We start from the raw sequence: 13,215 nt of genomic DNA, 5'->3' as shown, positions 1-13,215 counted from the left end.
TATGATTAACATCTACGGAAGGAAAAAATCCATCTAATAATTCCTGTGCGATGATTCACATCCTTATAACATGTACCAACACGCTTGAGAATCGAGTTCGTTCTGACATTGGTTACGTTGAAACAGGCCTACAAAAACCTACAATGTTACAGCCAACATTTCCAATGTTTCACAATTTTCTAACAAGCTAACCCCCGTAGTTCGCAGTTTCTACTTCTTCAATCAGAACATACAATTCCTCACATTCATAAATACACTACAACAAAATATGTAACAAGCAATAAAATGTAATTATTTAACTATGTTTTAAACTACAAACATAATTTAGTACTGGTAGCATGATACAAATGTGACTTGAATTTTATCTGAACGGAAACGGCCTAGAAATTTTGCTTGGAGAACACTCACTCAAGGTCAAGAATCTTTTGCATGCCTTAAGTTTACGATTCAGGACCCACTGCCTTCCTCTCTGAAGGAAGATAACGTACAGGTTTTTATCACTATTAAAATTTTAATTCTCTCGATTTGGTATAAACTGTGAGCAAGGTAAATCACTGGACTATTTACTGAATTGGTTATTTAACGACGACGTATCAACTAGTGGCTTATTTAGTGTAGATGGAATTGGTGATAGAAGATGGTGATAAGGGCGAGTATTAGCCACGAAATTACCTGACATTCGCGTTACAGTTGAAGAAAACTAGAGAACCCAACCAGGTAATCGACCTAAGCGGAAATCGAACCCATCCCAAAGCGTAGCTCCAGACTAGTAGGAAAACGCGCCTACCTTCTGAGTTACGCTGGTGGCTCATTGGATTGTAGTAAAGGAAATTGCACGTATTTAATATACATTTATTTCAACAACAAATTTCACTTTGGCCTAATGTATGAAATATCTGCAATCTAAATCTACATTACGAAATAGGGAATTCGTAACAGCCCCATGTACTCGAAAATCTACTTTTCCAAGAATACGCCAAAACTGAATGCTATACATAGACAAAACAGACAGACGTAAGAGCCTACGTGCATGGCAAACTAATCAAAGACTGGCAGCAATGGAGAAAGGCACTGAATCTTCTGATAGAAATTAAATTAAATAAAACTGTCATTTGCATGAATCTTTTCTCAATCCTTCTTCGTATCCAACAAATGGGAAGGAGCCTGTTACACAAGTAGGAAATTCCATTTCAAATAGACCCAAAATAAAACTCGACACAATTCTAGAGAAAGGTGATGGGAGCATCTGCACACGCGAAAATAGCAACGAAGCGTCCAGAAACACATTTACGAGATGCATTTGTGCCCTACTGGGAAGTCCGTCTATTTTATCGCTCCTTTTATGCTAGTTTATAAACAACTCCTGAGTGCGCCGTAATGTACATCTTCCTTATACCGAGAGATCGAATCGCATTTCACTATCTCTTTTCGTCCCCAAAGTTCGCGTGGGGTTTGATCGCATCCGTATGTGAACATTTTCAGGGCATAAACCCAGAGGAACTCACGACAGGACTCGCGTGATGAGGAGTCGGCATGTCGCAGATATAACATAGGATATTGCGATACCAATCGATATAAGATAGCCTATACCGATGTTTACTGTTACATACTTACTTCATGACGAGAAAGGCAAAACACTAAATTTCATATTTTAACTAAACCATTTTTGCTAGTGGTATGAGAACAAGAATTTTCACGATTCACGATGTGTAGAATTCAATTCACTACAAAAAATTTTAACGTCATATAATTTGATAAAATGTTCATATTTAATTTTAAAAAAACGTTATATTTTGCACAATTTTCCTTCTGCCGTTAATACTTCTGTAACTACAACTGAACCAGACTCTGCTGATATTATAAAGAGACGACAGAGAAAACTTCTTGAAAACTCCAGTCATCTATTTTACCAACATTGCGGGATATGCAAAGGAAGTGAAATCTCAAAATTCCCGTTTAGAGTCATCGATCTCGTCGATCTCGTAATGTCAATCATTTATTCGAGATGCCAAAACAAAATAAGTGTTACCTGTTGCATCTTTGCTCATTCTTTAGAATCCAGTGAAAGGATTTTTTGTGTTTCTTTGTCTACTTATGTAAGTGTAAATTAATGTTTTAAACGAGTTTCACCATCAATTTCGTTGTCTACTTAATTTCTCCTCTTGTTTGTATATTTACTAGTTTTTCAAAACAATATTAACTGCCAGAAAATATAGAAAAGTTTCTTGTGTTGTATTGTAACCATTGCTGATTCTATCCAATGTAAGAACTGTTTTTTTTTCTCTTCATTGTAAAAAAAAAAAAACTAAGTTCTACTTCTTGTGTTCAGGTAAGGATTTCATGATGCTGAAAAACTGTTTATTTATGCACATTTAATCTCTAAAGACTTATTTTTTTAAATAATGATGCTAACTTGCTCCAAATGGTTTCGAAACGAAGATATTTTAGCACTGAAGTATTTATTTCAAATTTCCATATTTTGCTCAAATAAATTTCAAATTCTGCCGATCTCTACTTAGGACAATGACTAACACGCTGATTAAAGATGTCCTTTACCACAACCGATGTTTCAATGTCGGAAAGAATAATATCTAGTCAGCTTATAAAAAAGTCGCTTACTAATCCAGTAGTCTATAGACTATTTGAAAGGTTCAGAACAATAGTAGGCCAAGCGCCATTTACTAAAACCGTAGAAAACAAGGTTTAAAATGAAGTTATTACCATAATTCAATGGAAATATATAGCAAGTAATATAAAGTACACACATTAAAACTAAATTATATGTCAATCTTCATAAACTATGGTATTCACTTAACTTCAACCCTTGCTTTCTCCGTTTTTAATAAATGGCGCTTGGCCCACTATGGCTCTGAACCCTTCATTTATTGTATACATTAGTTTAATTATAACACGGGTCGCAGGTCGAGTATTTGTGTATCTTACGAGGCTATATATCACTTAATTGTAACCATATGAGTAATGAAGAGTAGACAACACAACTCTGCTCAGGTAGTTTGTTTACAGGACGAGATATTTCGATTGTACTATCTACAACCACAACTTGATCAGCAGCACACAGCTTGAATTATTATAGTTCTGTTTTATGTTTCTTGTCGTATATACATGGGTTTTCTTGATACAAAATAATACATTTCTCGTCAAAGGATTCCATATTGGGCGCGTCTAGCTATCATCATGGCCAATAGATCGAAAAGTAGCTCATTACACAATCAAAATACGCTCTCCGACTGTATTATATTTACAAATCACGTAAGCATAAACATGAAAGTTTGGAGTTTGCAAACTTTCAAGTTAACGTCTAACGGTAATGTTAATAATAGTGTTTACGTGAATCATCATGAATGATCCCATTCGGTAACCTGACTGCAAATTTTTATGTTCATGTTACGTTTATGTTTAATTTTCGTTGTGAATGGGTCTTTACTACTGATTCAGATATTATAAAGAGAAACACTCTTACGGGGCTGGAAACTCGGTCCTGCACGGGACTTCACATGATTTGTTTTCCTTGTGGAAGCCCGATCACCTGACGTAATGTAACACACCCATGTGATGTTAATATTTAGCCTATGTAGTTTCAGATAAGTTTAACTTACAGAATGGCAAATTTACTGGTATATTAACAGCAACAAAGAAGATTGTGAAGCTTAAATGAAACAATAACTATTCTAACTAAAATCACATTCCCATCGCCACAAAACAATTTAATTTCGAATGTAAACTTGTCACATTTTTGTGATATCTTGTTTTTCCAAATAGAAATTACAGACTTCTCTTATTTATAGTTTTCCTCCACTATTTATATCCATATCGCTAAGAATGTGACTGGAAGAGAATTAGAAAAAACTACCAAAAATAAAAAACATTTTAATTATAAAATACCGCCTCGAAACTATCCTCTCCTACCGAAAATATAATACTAATGCAACAAGGAAAAAGCAAAATGTCTCTCGAAGTGCACTCACTCAATTGTTAGAGAATGAAACTCACAAAGGCGTTTTATGAAATTTGAATTTTGTAATCCAAGCAATGACAGAATTGCGTTTACTTTTGAAAAGTTTTGAGCAGAAAATCTAACTACAGTATTACTAGACGCGAAAGTGTTTAATTCCGAATATTTAAAAATTAAAATTCAAGAGTTCGTGCATTCATACTTTAATAAAAGAGACTCGATCCCGGCACTTGAAATGTCGAAGCTACTGCACATCATTAATTGATGATATTCAACTGCCGATCTGTTCAAATATGAACAAGTGTGATTGCTTCGCTCTCCATCTGTTTGATAAGGAATCTTATCGCGTGGGTGCTACAATGTAGCTTACTTGCCATTTCAAGCTGCTATAGAACTCTGAAGTGTGTGCCCTTGTGAAAATGCGACAGCAGTCTAACATACTACGGGCTAGGCCATGTTTAGCGTACTGTCATAATATGATTAACCAAGGTAAAACACAGCAATTTGCAGAACCTTGGATAAAAGCCATCTCTATCGTCCCTTGAAATTACGACATAATTATAAAGAACTGTGCGCTGCCAATATATCTGTACCTACTGCCCCGTAGTGATGTCATTTCCTTCTCTCACATCCTACTGATTCGTCATATTTCTGATAGTTTCGTCTCGAAACAAGCGCCAGTCTGCTGATTACGCAGCGTTCTTTGTCAATTTACCGACAAATCCTGCGGTTATGTTGAAATATAAAATAAAGAATAGCCTCAATATTTCTTTCTTTATATAAGAATGTTCTATTGTCTCCAAAATTCAATATTTATATTAATTATATTGACACAGAATTGCATCAGACAATGTAGGCTTACACACGGAAAAAATGAAGAGCATAAAATCTACCATGATGAATGACAAACATATTAATTTGTTAATTAGTAATGAACTCCGCAATCATGTTCTTTCTCCCTTCTAGAATACTATTCGCAATTACACCTGCGAACACGCACGGGAATGTATCATCCCCCGATGATTAAAAAAAACTAATTAAATATCAGAAAATCTACTCTTACCACAGAGAACACAGCAGTTTCAAATATCACATTTATTCATTCAAGTAGTCTAATATTGAGTGATTAATTTTATAGATTGAGTCAGGGCCTTGCAATACACATCCGCGCAATGAAGATTAAAATAACCTCTGTAAAACCAAAGTCGGCACATGCTAATTAATAACCCGAAAATTTTCCACAGAATCGTGATAATTGACACAATAGCTTTTACTGTGTGATTACTTTCTTTTACAATCACAAACCATATAGGCTACACCAAAATGAATACAGTGCAAACCCAAGACATTATTTAAAGCGTTAAATACTTAGTGACAAACAACAATAAGAATATCACTTTTACTTCGTGTCATATTCAGAAAAACATCGGATTTGAACCACGTGGCAACCCTGTTGGTAGCTAGCCAGCTACTCAAAACACCTGACCCACTCTACCGCCCCGGACCGGAACTAGAGACACCTTACCGGGCATCGCAATGTTGAAGAAACGAAGACGTCGGATCACCATCACCAACACCACTACCACCAACTGCACCAAACACTGAATGGTCCATCATCAATCTATTAAGACACTCCATTTCTGCACTTGAACAATACGAGTCGAGCAGGAATAAAACTCACAGCTTCATCACGCTCCTCGCACTTGTACGCGACTACAGCGAGCGATGGAAGGAAGGCCTCACGATCCAGGTCAGTAGGCCATGAGTAGCTGCACTGCGCCTGCGTACAAGCTACCGATCCAAGCGAGGACCACGCAATGCAGCCAGTGGTGGATTTCACGTTCCTGCCGGACGCGTCATCATAGCCTAGACCCAGCTATCAATGTAAGCAAGTGTTTGTCACGTTAGGACAGATAAACTATCCCTGTTATTTTTCACGGTGCTTGGCCAACCAACAACAATTCCATAGTCTAGCAGCTCGACAGCCACACAGAGATAATACGTAAAAATATTATCGACAAATTAAAGCTATGCAAATAAACGATTAAATAACGTAATTTATTATTGGCTAATATTAAAATTGCTCTATCCTGCTTTTCTAATTTTACTCGATTCCCACTTGAGCTGATTACTTGTGTGTTTTTTTTTTTCAAGTTTTCCCCAACTGTAAGTCGAATGCTAGCTAATCACATGGCGAATCTTAGACCTTATCTTGCCAAATATCCTCTCGCTATCACGAATTCCATCGACGCTAAGTATAACCTAGTTGACCTAGTATTTGATACAGCATCGTCAAATAACCGATTAAAAATCGGTTAATTTGAAATACACTATAATTCATATCGTCGTTGTTCCTGCAATAGCTTCTATGTGACACATTTATCAATTTTCAGATTTTGCTCTATTAAATAACTTAAATAGTGATACAGCAAAATAAAATCTTCTAGGCCTATATGTAATTATATTTCTTTCTTCCGAAAATTTAAGAATTCACAATCTCCTATGTACAACTGCCATACTGTACAATGAATAAATGTGTTTTTTTCTTCCTGCTGAAATATTTTATATTTTGCACATAGGAGTTATTGCAGGAACAACGACGACATGTTAACAATCCCTTATTTAATACATACATTAAAGTGCTTTAGTACTATTCAGACAAAAAAATGCATAAAATAATGGTGGTGATAGTAGTGACAAATGAATACACCTTACGATAAAATACATACGAAAACATAATAACACATTTGTCTATTATGCAATTGACGAATCTGAAAATCGTAACACTGAAAATGAAATCGAAGACCCTCACAGAAATTCTATCAGAGATAAGGTAAGATAGTTGGCACTGAATTAGCTAACCGGAAAAAAAAACAATATTTCTAAGATACATAAAATTATTGTCGATTAAGATATTTGAAACTAATATATTGTAATTTAAATGCGACTCCGAAAGAAAAATAAAACCATAAATGGTGTTAAATTAACGAAAAATTCCCTAAGTCTTAGAAATTTTGCTTAGTAATAAGTTCTGACACTTCTTATTTGGTATTTAGGGCACGATCGTATAATTTTCCAACGTCAGAAGGCCTACAGAAAACCCATGCATGAGTCGTATACAGTGCATGACGTCAGAGAGATCGGAAGGAAGTGTGGCGTTTGTTCAGCGGACGTATTCAGACTTGACCATGACAATATTCGTGCAAAAGACAGAATGAGGGGAATCTCAATAACACAGTGCAGTAATTTACTGCTTAATCCATAATGCAGCATCATTTGCATATTAATTACTAAATGTACGGGATTTCCAACATCACTTTCGTCTGGAATGTAGATAGATTCGCCGCCTCACTATTCTCGTAACAAGTAATCTTTTGTGGACTTTCAAACAACCGGCTTTCCACATCGAAGACTCTGTTCGTATTCCGGTGAGTTCAAGAGCAATTTGTGGTCAACAAAGACGGTGGTTGAACAGGATTCACTCGAGTTAATTGAGTTTCTCCACACATCATTTCGCCACTTCACGGCCATAATCTTATTATCATCGCCCCAACACCAAAAACTTCGTTTATTAAGTAGCAAAGAGTGACATTATACATACCTCACTTTCAAAAGATATGAGATGGGGGACAATAAACCCACTTACACCACTGTGGTTGCATGTGAAAGAATACTTCTACTACTCCGTTATTAGTAACGAAAACAATCATATTGCTAACTGCGTGATAAGGGAGTACATTGAACTAAGAAATGTTTCCGGCAGATACAATACTTTCCCCAACCATCAAGGTCGCGGATTCTAGTCGCGGATGTATTATGTATATGATTGGACTGGATGGATCATCGACAAAGAATAAAACATATACCTACAATTAAAATTGTTATTAGATTTGTTTCTTTTCCTTTTGCGATGGCTTTGTTTTCCTTCTTATTTGACTGAAACAATTCCAACTCTTTCTGATTTTTCTGGAGGTGACTAAGTTGGTTTCAGATTTTAATGTTAAATATAGAAATGGCGGTTTTATTTTTTTTATTGAGTACGCTAGTATTTTATTTACATAATGAAAACACATTTATTATATTGTATTAATAAAATTCAAACATAAAAATCTAAATAATTTTGAATTCTACTCTCATAGTTATGAAACGAAAGATAAGATTGTTTGAACCAAAATGCAACACTGCTACAGTATTTAATCATAGTAGTAATTTAGGCCCAAGAATATATAACAAATTTATATTTAAATATTCTCATCTTGTCAATTCTAATAGTTCTAGTAATAAATTTAAAAAGTTATGTATGGATTTTATAAATAATGAAAAATTGTTAATTTAGATTGTCGTGGGCAGCCGATAAGGGGTGGTCCTCCAGCTTGGGGGTTGGGCGAAGGGCTAACAACCCATTATCATAAAAACACCGGGAATCGAACCCGGGCCACCTGATTTCGCGGCCAGACGTGCTAACCGTTACTCCACAGGTGTGGACAGTTGTGTCACCCCCCCCCCCTGTAAAATTTCCTTTTTGTTAGTTAGCAGGTTTACACTCTAAGCCGACGATTTGGGTTAGAGGTTGGGTAGAGAGAAAAGATACAAAAGGAATTCATCAAACTCTACTGAAAGAACTTCAGTGTGAAGATGTGAAATCCTATGACTCAAAATGTGATATTAAAAAATGATGACCATCATTTTCATCGCAGAACTATGTCACAGTTAGATGTGATCAAAGATGCTATATTACACTGTAAAATGTTTTATCATATATATTTTAACAAACTTCTGTGACACATAAATTTGATAGTGTACTATAGGCCTAAAATTACATTGTATTCTACGAATGCTGCTAGGAAAATTACAGATTCTACACTACCATTTCGTAGTAGCTTCTAGCACTGGCGCGAAGTCCCGAGATTATACAACGGGCCAAAGTATCAAATCCTAGAATAAAATGTTTGAACCAGTGGCGGTTCCTCGAGGGAGGGAAGGGAGCAACGTCCTCCTCACATTTTTCTTCTTTTGAAAGTAAATACCAAATAAAATATGTGCCTTGAAATTCGAGGAAGATTCCATAATTTTTAAGTTCACAGCTATAAGAAAACCTCGGCTGATGGAATTTTGAACGACGCGCGCTCATGTGCTGCTAGAAAACTGTGAGAAAGATGCGAGATTGTTTGTGTGGAGGAAAGTCAATCCTTTCCTCCTTCACTACAGTTAACACACATAGACAACAGCACACTAGCGGCCAGAGAAAGAAGCAGGGTTTTAAAGCAAGTAAATGAACGGAGAGGGAGGAGATCCTCCTCTGAATCAGCACATGGATGGGCGGGAAATAGAAACCGACTGGTCGTGCAGCAAGCTCGCTACCGCTGCCATCGAACGATGCTGCATTCAACCAGACTATAACACATCTAGGAGGAGGCACAATAAAAACAGTTTTAACGCAAAATTATAAAAGACACCATATAAACTTTTTCTTAAATTATAAATAAAAATATTATTCATTACACTTTATATAGGCTATGGTTCGAAACTTTCAAGAATATTTGAAAGTTGAAGTTGGGTTTATATAAAACAAAGAGGAAATAGTTATACGTTAGTATCGCAGATCTTTTGGCCCCTGAAATTCACTTCCATTCATTATCTACTAGACAGGGCAACAGCCAAGTTGTCAGTTTTGTACAAATATATTTGAAATTGAAAGTGGATACTCCAAACTAAATTATTTTTAACATAAAAACTAATCGGTCACTGGCAGTTTTCAACAATAATGGCAGTATTACTTTACAAGACCTGACATCTTCAAAAGCATGTGATACTGAACTTGTAAAATGTACATGTGGCAACACACACCACGTGGGTGGGTGCAGTGTTCTCGCTTTCCTCAGATTATTTCCCATTCCCATTTCCAAAAAACGGTTCCGGTTACGTGTTAGTAGCTAGTCTCTTCCAACACGTGTGATACTGTAGTTTGCGCGAAAAATGATGCAGGTTGTGAATTTCCTTGTAATTGTTATTTTGTGCAATTATTCAACAATGAATGAAGTGAAAACATAATATATCTTGTAAAATTTAGGAAACTCAATTTACAAGAACAGATTATTGCTATACAGAAGGGAAGGCCAACCCCAACACTACCTGGTCTGACATTTATGCATGTAGGCTAATTTGTAGCATGTTTCATTCAAGAAGGTGTCATTGCATGCTGTTAACTTCTTTCCTCCTCTTAATAAATACGCAGGAGCCGCCACTGGTTTGAACATAAGTACATCTATAATTTACCATTACTGAGCTGAAATGCCCTATTTTAGCAAGTGGTTCAGTTATTGTGGACGTAATAGAATCTTTTCTTTTGAATAAATTAAACTGAAAAGGTAACAAAAAATATATTTTCACACTGGAATTAATGTACCAATTGGTGATTTCAAGCGCAAGAAACGAAGGTCAAATACAAGTAATAAATCAGATTAAACTGACATCAGGACAGCCAATTTGTGAGAAGTTAATTTGATTCTTTTTCAAGCTTTCACAGACACGAACAAACCACATGCATTCAACACCGATGATGAGTCATGAATAAAATGCAATATGCATACTCTTTATCAACGCTCAAAGAAACGCAGGAAGTCATCTAATTTATTACGTTTCATGTGCATAATCAAGCTTTCAGTCTCGCCAGCTCTATGACAACACATGAATAATGAAACGAAAACAACAATCTTCAGGTCTGTCCAGCTACTCATAAGATTCACATTCAAATATGTTTAAAGGTTTTTACATCGATATTGTAATATTTATGTTTGCAGTTCTTGACTAATTTAGACATTTAAACTTACACAAATCCACATAAGACAGATCACTGCTACATTAACAACTGAGAAATTTTCTCCAATAAAATTAGCCTATTCATTAGAACTTGGACATAAAAACTTAAGTGTAACTTTCACTGTGCTCAACATGGTGCGGAGCTTTTGGGTTTTTGCACAATGTCCTAGATGCAGAAACATCCGACGTTTCAGTCCCATCAGAAGAACAAGGGAAGACGAATCCCACTTGTTGCATCTGCTACCATGATCTATTATTCGGAACTGAATTAAAATCCATTCAACCCAAGAGTGAAACCTGTGTTCAAAACTAATGCAAGTGTTGTGATTTCTCATGATTAGCTTCCACAGTACACCTCCGAGAGTAAAGAATATAGTCCGATATCCTATTTTATATTTTACCGTTTTTTTTTTCAAATAAATTGTGTTATAAAATAATGAACCTATGTAGAATAAATTATATTTTAATTTAAAATATATCTGCCATAAGATTACAGCATTCATTACACTATGGGAGGGACTGTGATAGCTTACAGATGTGCTTCCTTTTCGAATGACGCCATTCTACACTTGTTTTTTTTTTTTTGAAAGATGGGACATGAAAGGAGCGTTGCGATCGGAAAAACAACTGAACGTCACATACCGTGGTAGGCCTGTTGCTATAGTAACAACGGTTGAGTTGCCAAACTTACCGTTTCCACGTGGCGAGTGCTTAATAGCTCTCTTGGCGACATTTATTGTGCACACAATGTTAGCATTGGTACGTTTCGTCTTTGATTTTCTGTCGATTTTTGTATTGTTTTCTTACCTTCACGTCAACTGTCAATGAATGTTTTAACGTCAGCCATCTTAACGTCAATTGCTAGCTTCCATCAGCTGGCAGCATTGTAGTCCGTATTAGCAACATAGCACTGTAGTTCCAAGCTCGGCCGCTTAATTGTCTTGTCCCATCTTAAAAAAAAAACAAGTATAGAGGCGGTCTTTGAATGTATCTGTTAACGAATAGAGACTTATGATTATGAGTGATGTAATCTTACGGCAAATAGCTACAGCATATTTGAAATAAGAATATAATTAACTTACATTTAATTATTTTATGAAATTATTTATTTTAAAATTAAAACTCAACCGTAAAATACAAAATATCGAACTAAATTCTTTACACCAAGAGGTGTTCTGTGTAGACGTCCACTCATGAAACATCCACAACACATGCATTTGTTGACATCACATTTCACTCTTGAGTTGAACGGATTGTAAATGCGTTTCATGACCAAAGGGAAATGTGGTTCTACCCCAAAGAAATCCTCTCAGATTTGTGGATTATTTCAATTAATTTTGTCCTGTCCTAGATAAGAGTCCTTGGTAAAAAAGAATGTGACAGTTAGGTCCGACTTTTCTTGTCTTCTCTAAACGTAGTCCAAACGTAGCTCCTTGAAGTTGGAGATATTTGCATTGAGTTAATATGGTGCAAAAACACGTACAAACGATTTTGGCAATTCCGGGTGTACGAATATCCCTGTCAGAATACTTTCTGCACTCACTGTATTATGATGATAAAGGTGAGTTTTGAGACTTTTAATGGAAATATAAGAGTCGATAATTCTGACACAAAGGAAATTATCTCTGAGATATATGTTTGCCTGTCTGCTGATACGACAATTTCCTAATGGCAAAACTGACAATGTTCGTAATAAATATTTACGAACACATCAAACAAAGAACAAGTACTCTACTTTAACCTTTACAGTGCCAGTGATTTATTTGAGGGCATACAAGCGGAACAATGAAGTTCAGGAATTTGAATATTATTTCCGAAATCGACCGTAAAGTTGCTCAGTATTGTCCCGCGCAACAGTGATTTCAACAGTAATACGCAGTTTTAAAAACTATCACTTCATAACGAGTTATAGATCTACATCAGTATTCCTCGGAAAATATCTCGTCTTCATAAAAAAAAGTGTTAATACTAAAACTATTACTATTATTATTGTATAACTTGTGCTGGGCTGTCATTGACGCATGGCTATTGTCCAGCACATAAAGTAAATAAATAGATTATTATTATTATTATTATTATTATTATTATTATTATTATTATTATTATTACATTTTCTACTATTTGCAGACGACCATTATTAATTGGACAAGAGTAAGACAATTTAGAATATATGACCAGAAAACTCATAAAATATGAGTTATGGGGTTTGAAATAAAATAGGCTATGAAGAAAACAAAATACATGGTCATTACATGGGATTTACTGTAAGATGGAAAAGGAATAAACAGCTTGTAAATGAATATATTATCTATCTGAGGATGAAAATAAACCAAGATGTAAATCAGGAATCAGAAATTAATGTGCGAATTAAAGGGCCTACCCCACTCTTCCATCAAAATAATGATTTTTTTTTTTCAAAATAT

At 35.4% G+C, this 13,215-nt stretch overlaps 1 protein-coding gene across 10 annotated transcripts in view; it reads right to left on the bottom strand.

Moving 5' to 3' along the window:
• The window catches only part of LOC138706386 (nuclear receptor coactivator 2-like), a 613,007-nt gene that overhangs the window by 168,983 nt on the left and 430,809 nt on the right, over positions 1 to 13,215 (bottom strand). For 6 of the 10 annotated variants that reach the window (XM_069835607.1, XM_069835612.1, XM_069835615.1 and 3 more), the window contains exon 1: positions 5,499 to 5,701. The exons of 2 other annotated variants lie outside the window; for them this stretch is intronic. In XM_069835607.1, coding sequence (XP_069691708.1) covers positions 5,499 to 5,541 — 43 coding nt within the window. In that variant the 5' untranslated portion in view covers positions 5,542 to 5,701. Of the gene's footprint in view, positions 1 to 5,498; positions 5,709 to 13,215 lie in introns of those variants that run through there. 2 more of the 10 variants (XM_069835610.1, XM_069835616.1) reach the window with 2 other exon arrangements.

This window comes from Periplaneta americana, chromosome 9 (genome assembly GCF_040183065.1).
Source record: "Periplaneta americana isolate PAMFEO1 chromosome 9, P.americana_PAMFEO1_priV1, whole genome shotgun sequence".
Lineage (NCBI taxonomy): Eukaryota > Metazoa > Arthropoda > Insecta > Blattodea > Blattidae > Periplaneta > Periplaneta americana.
The sequence above is the reverse complement of the archived record's forward strand: the minus strand, read 5'-3'. Positions and strand labels throughout refer to the sequence as shown.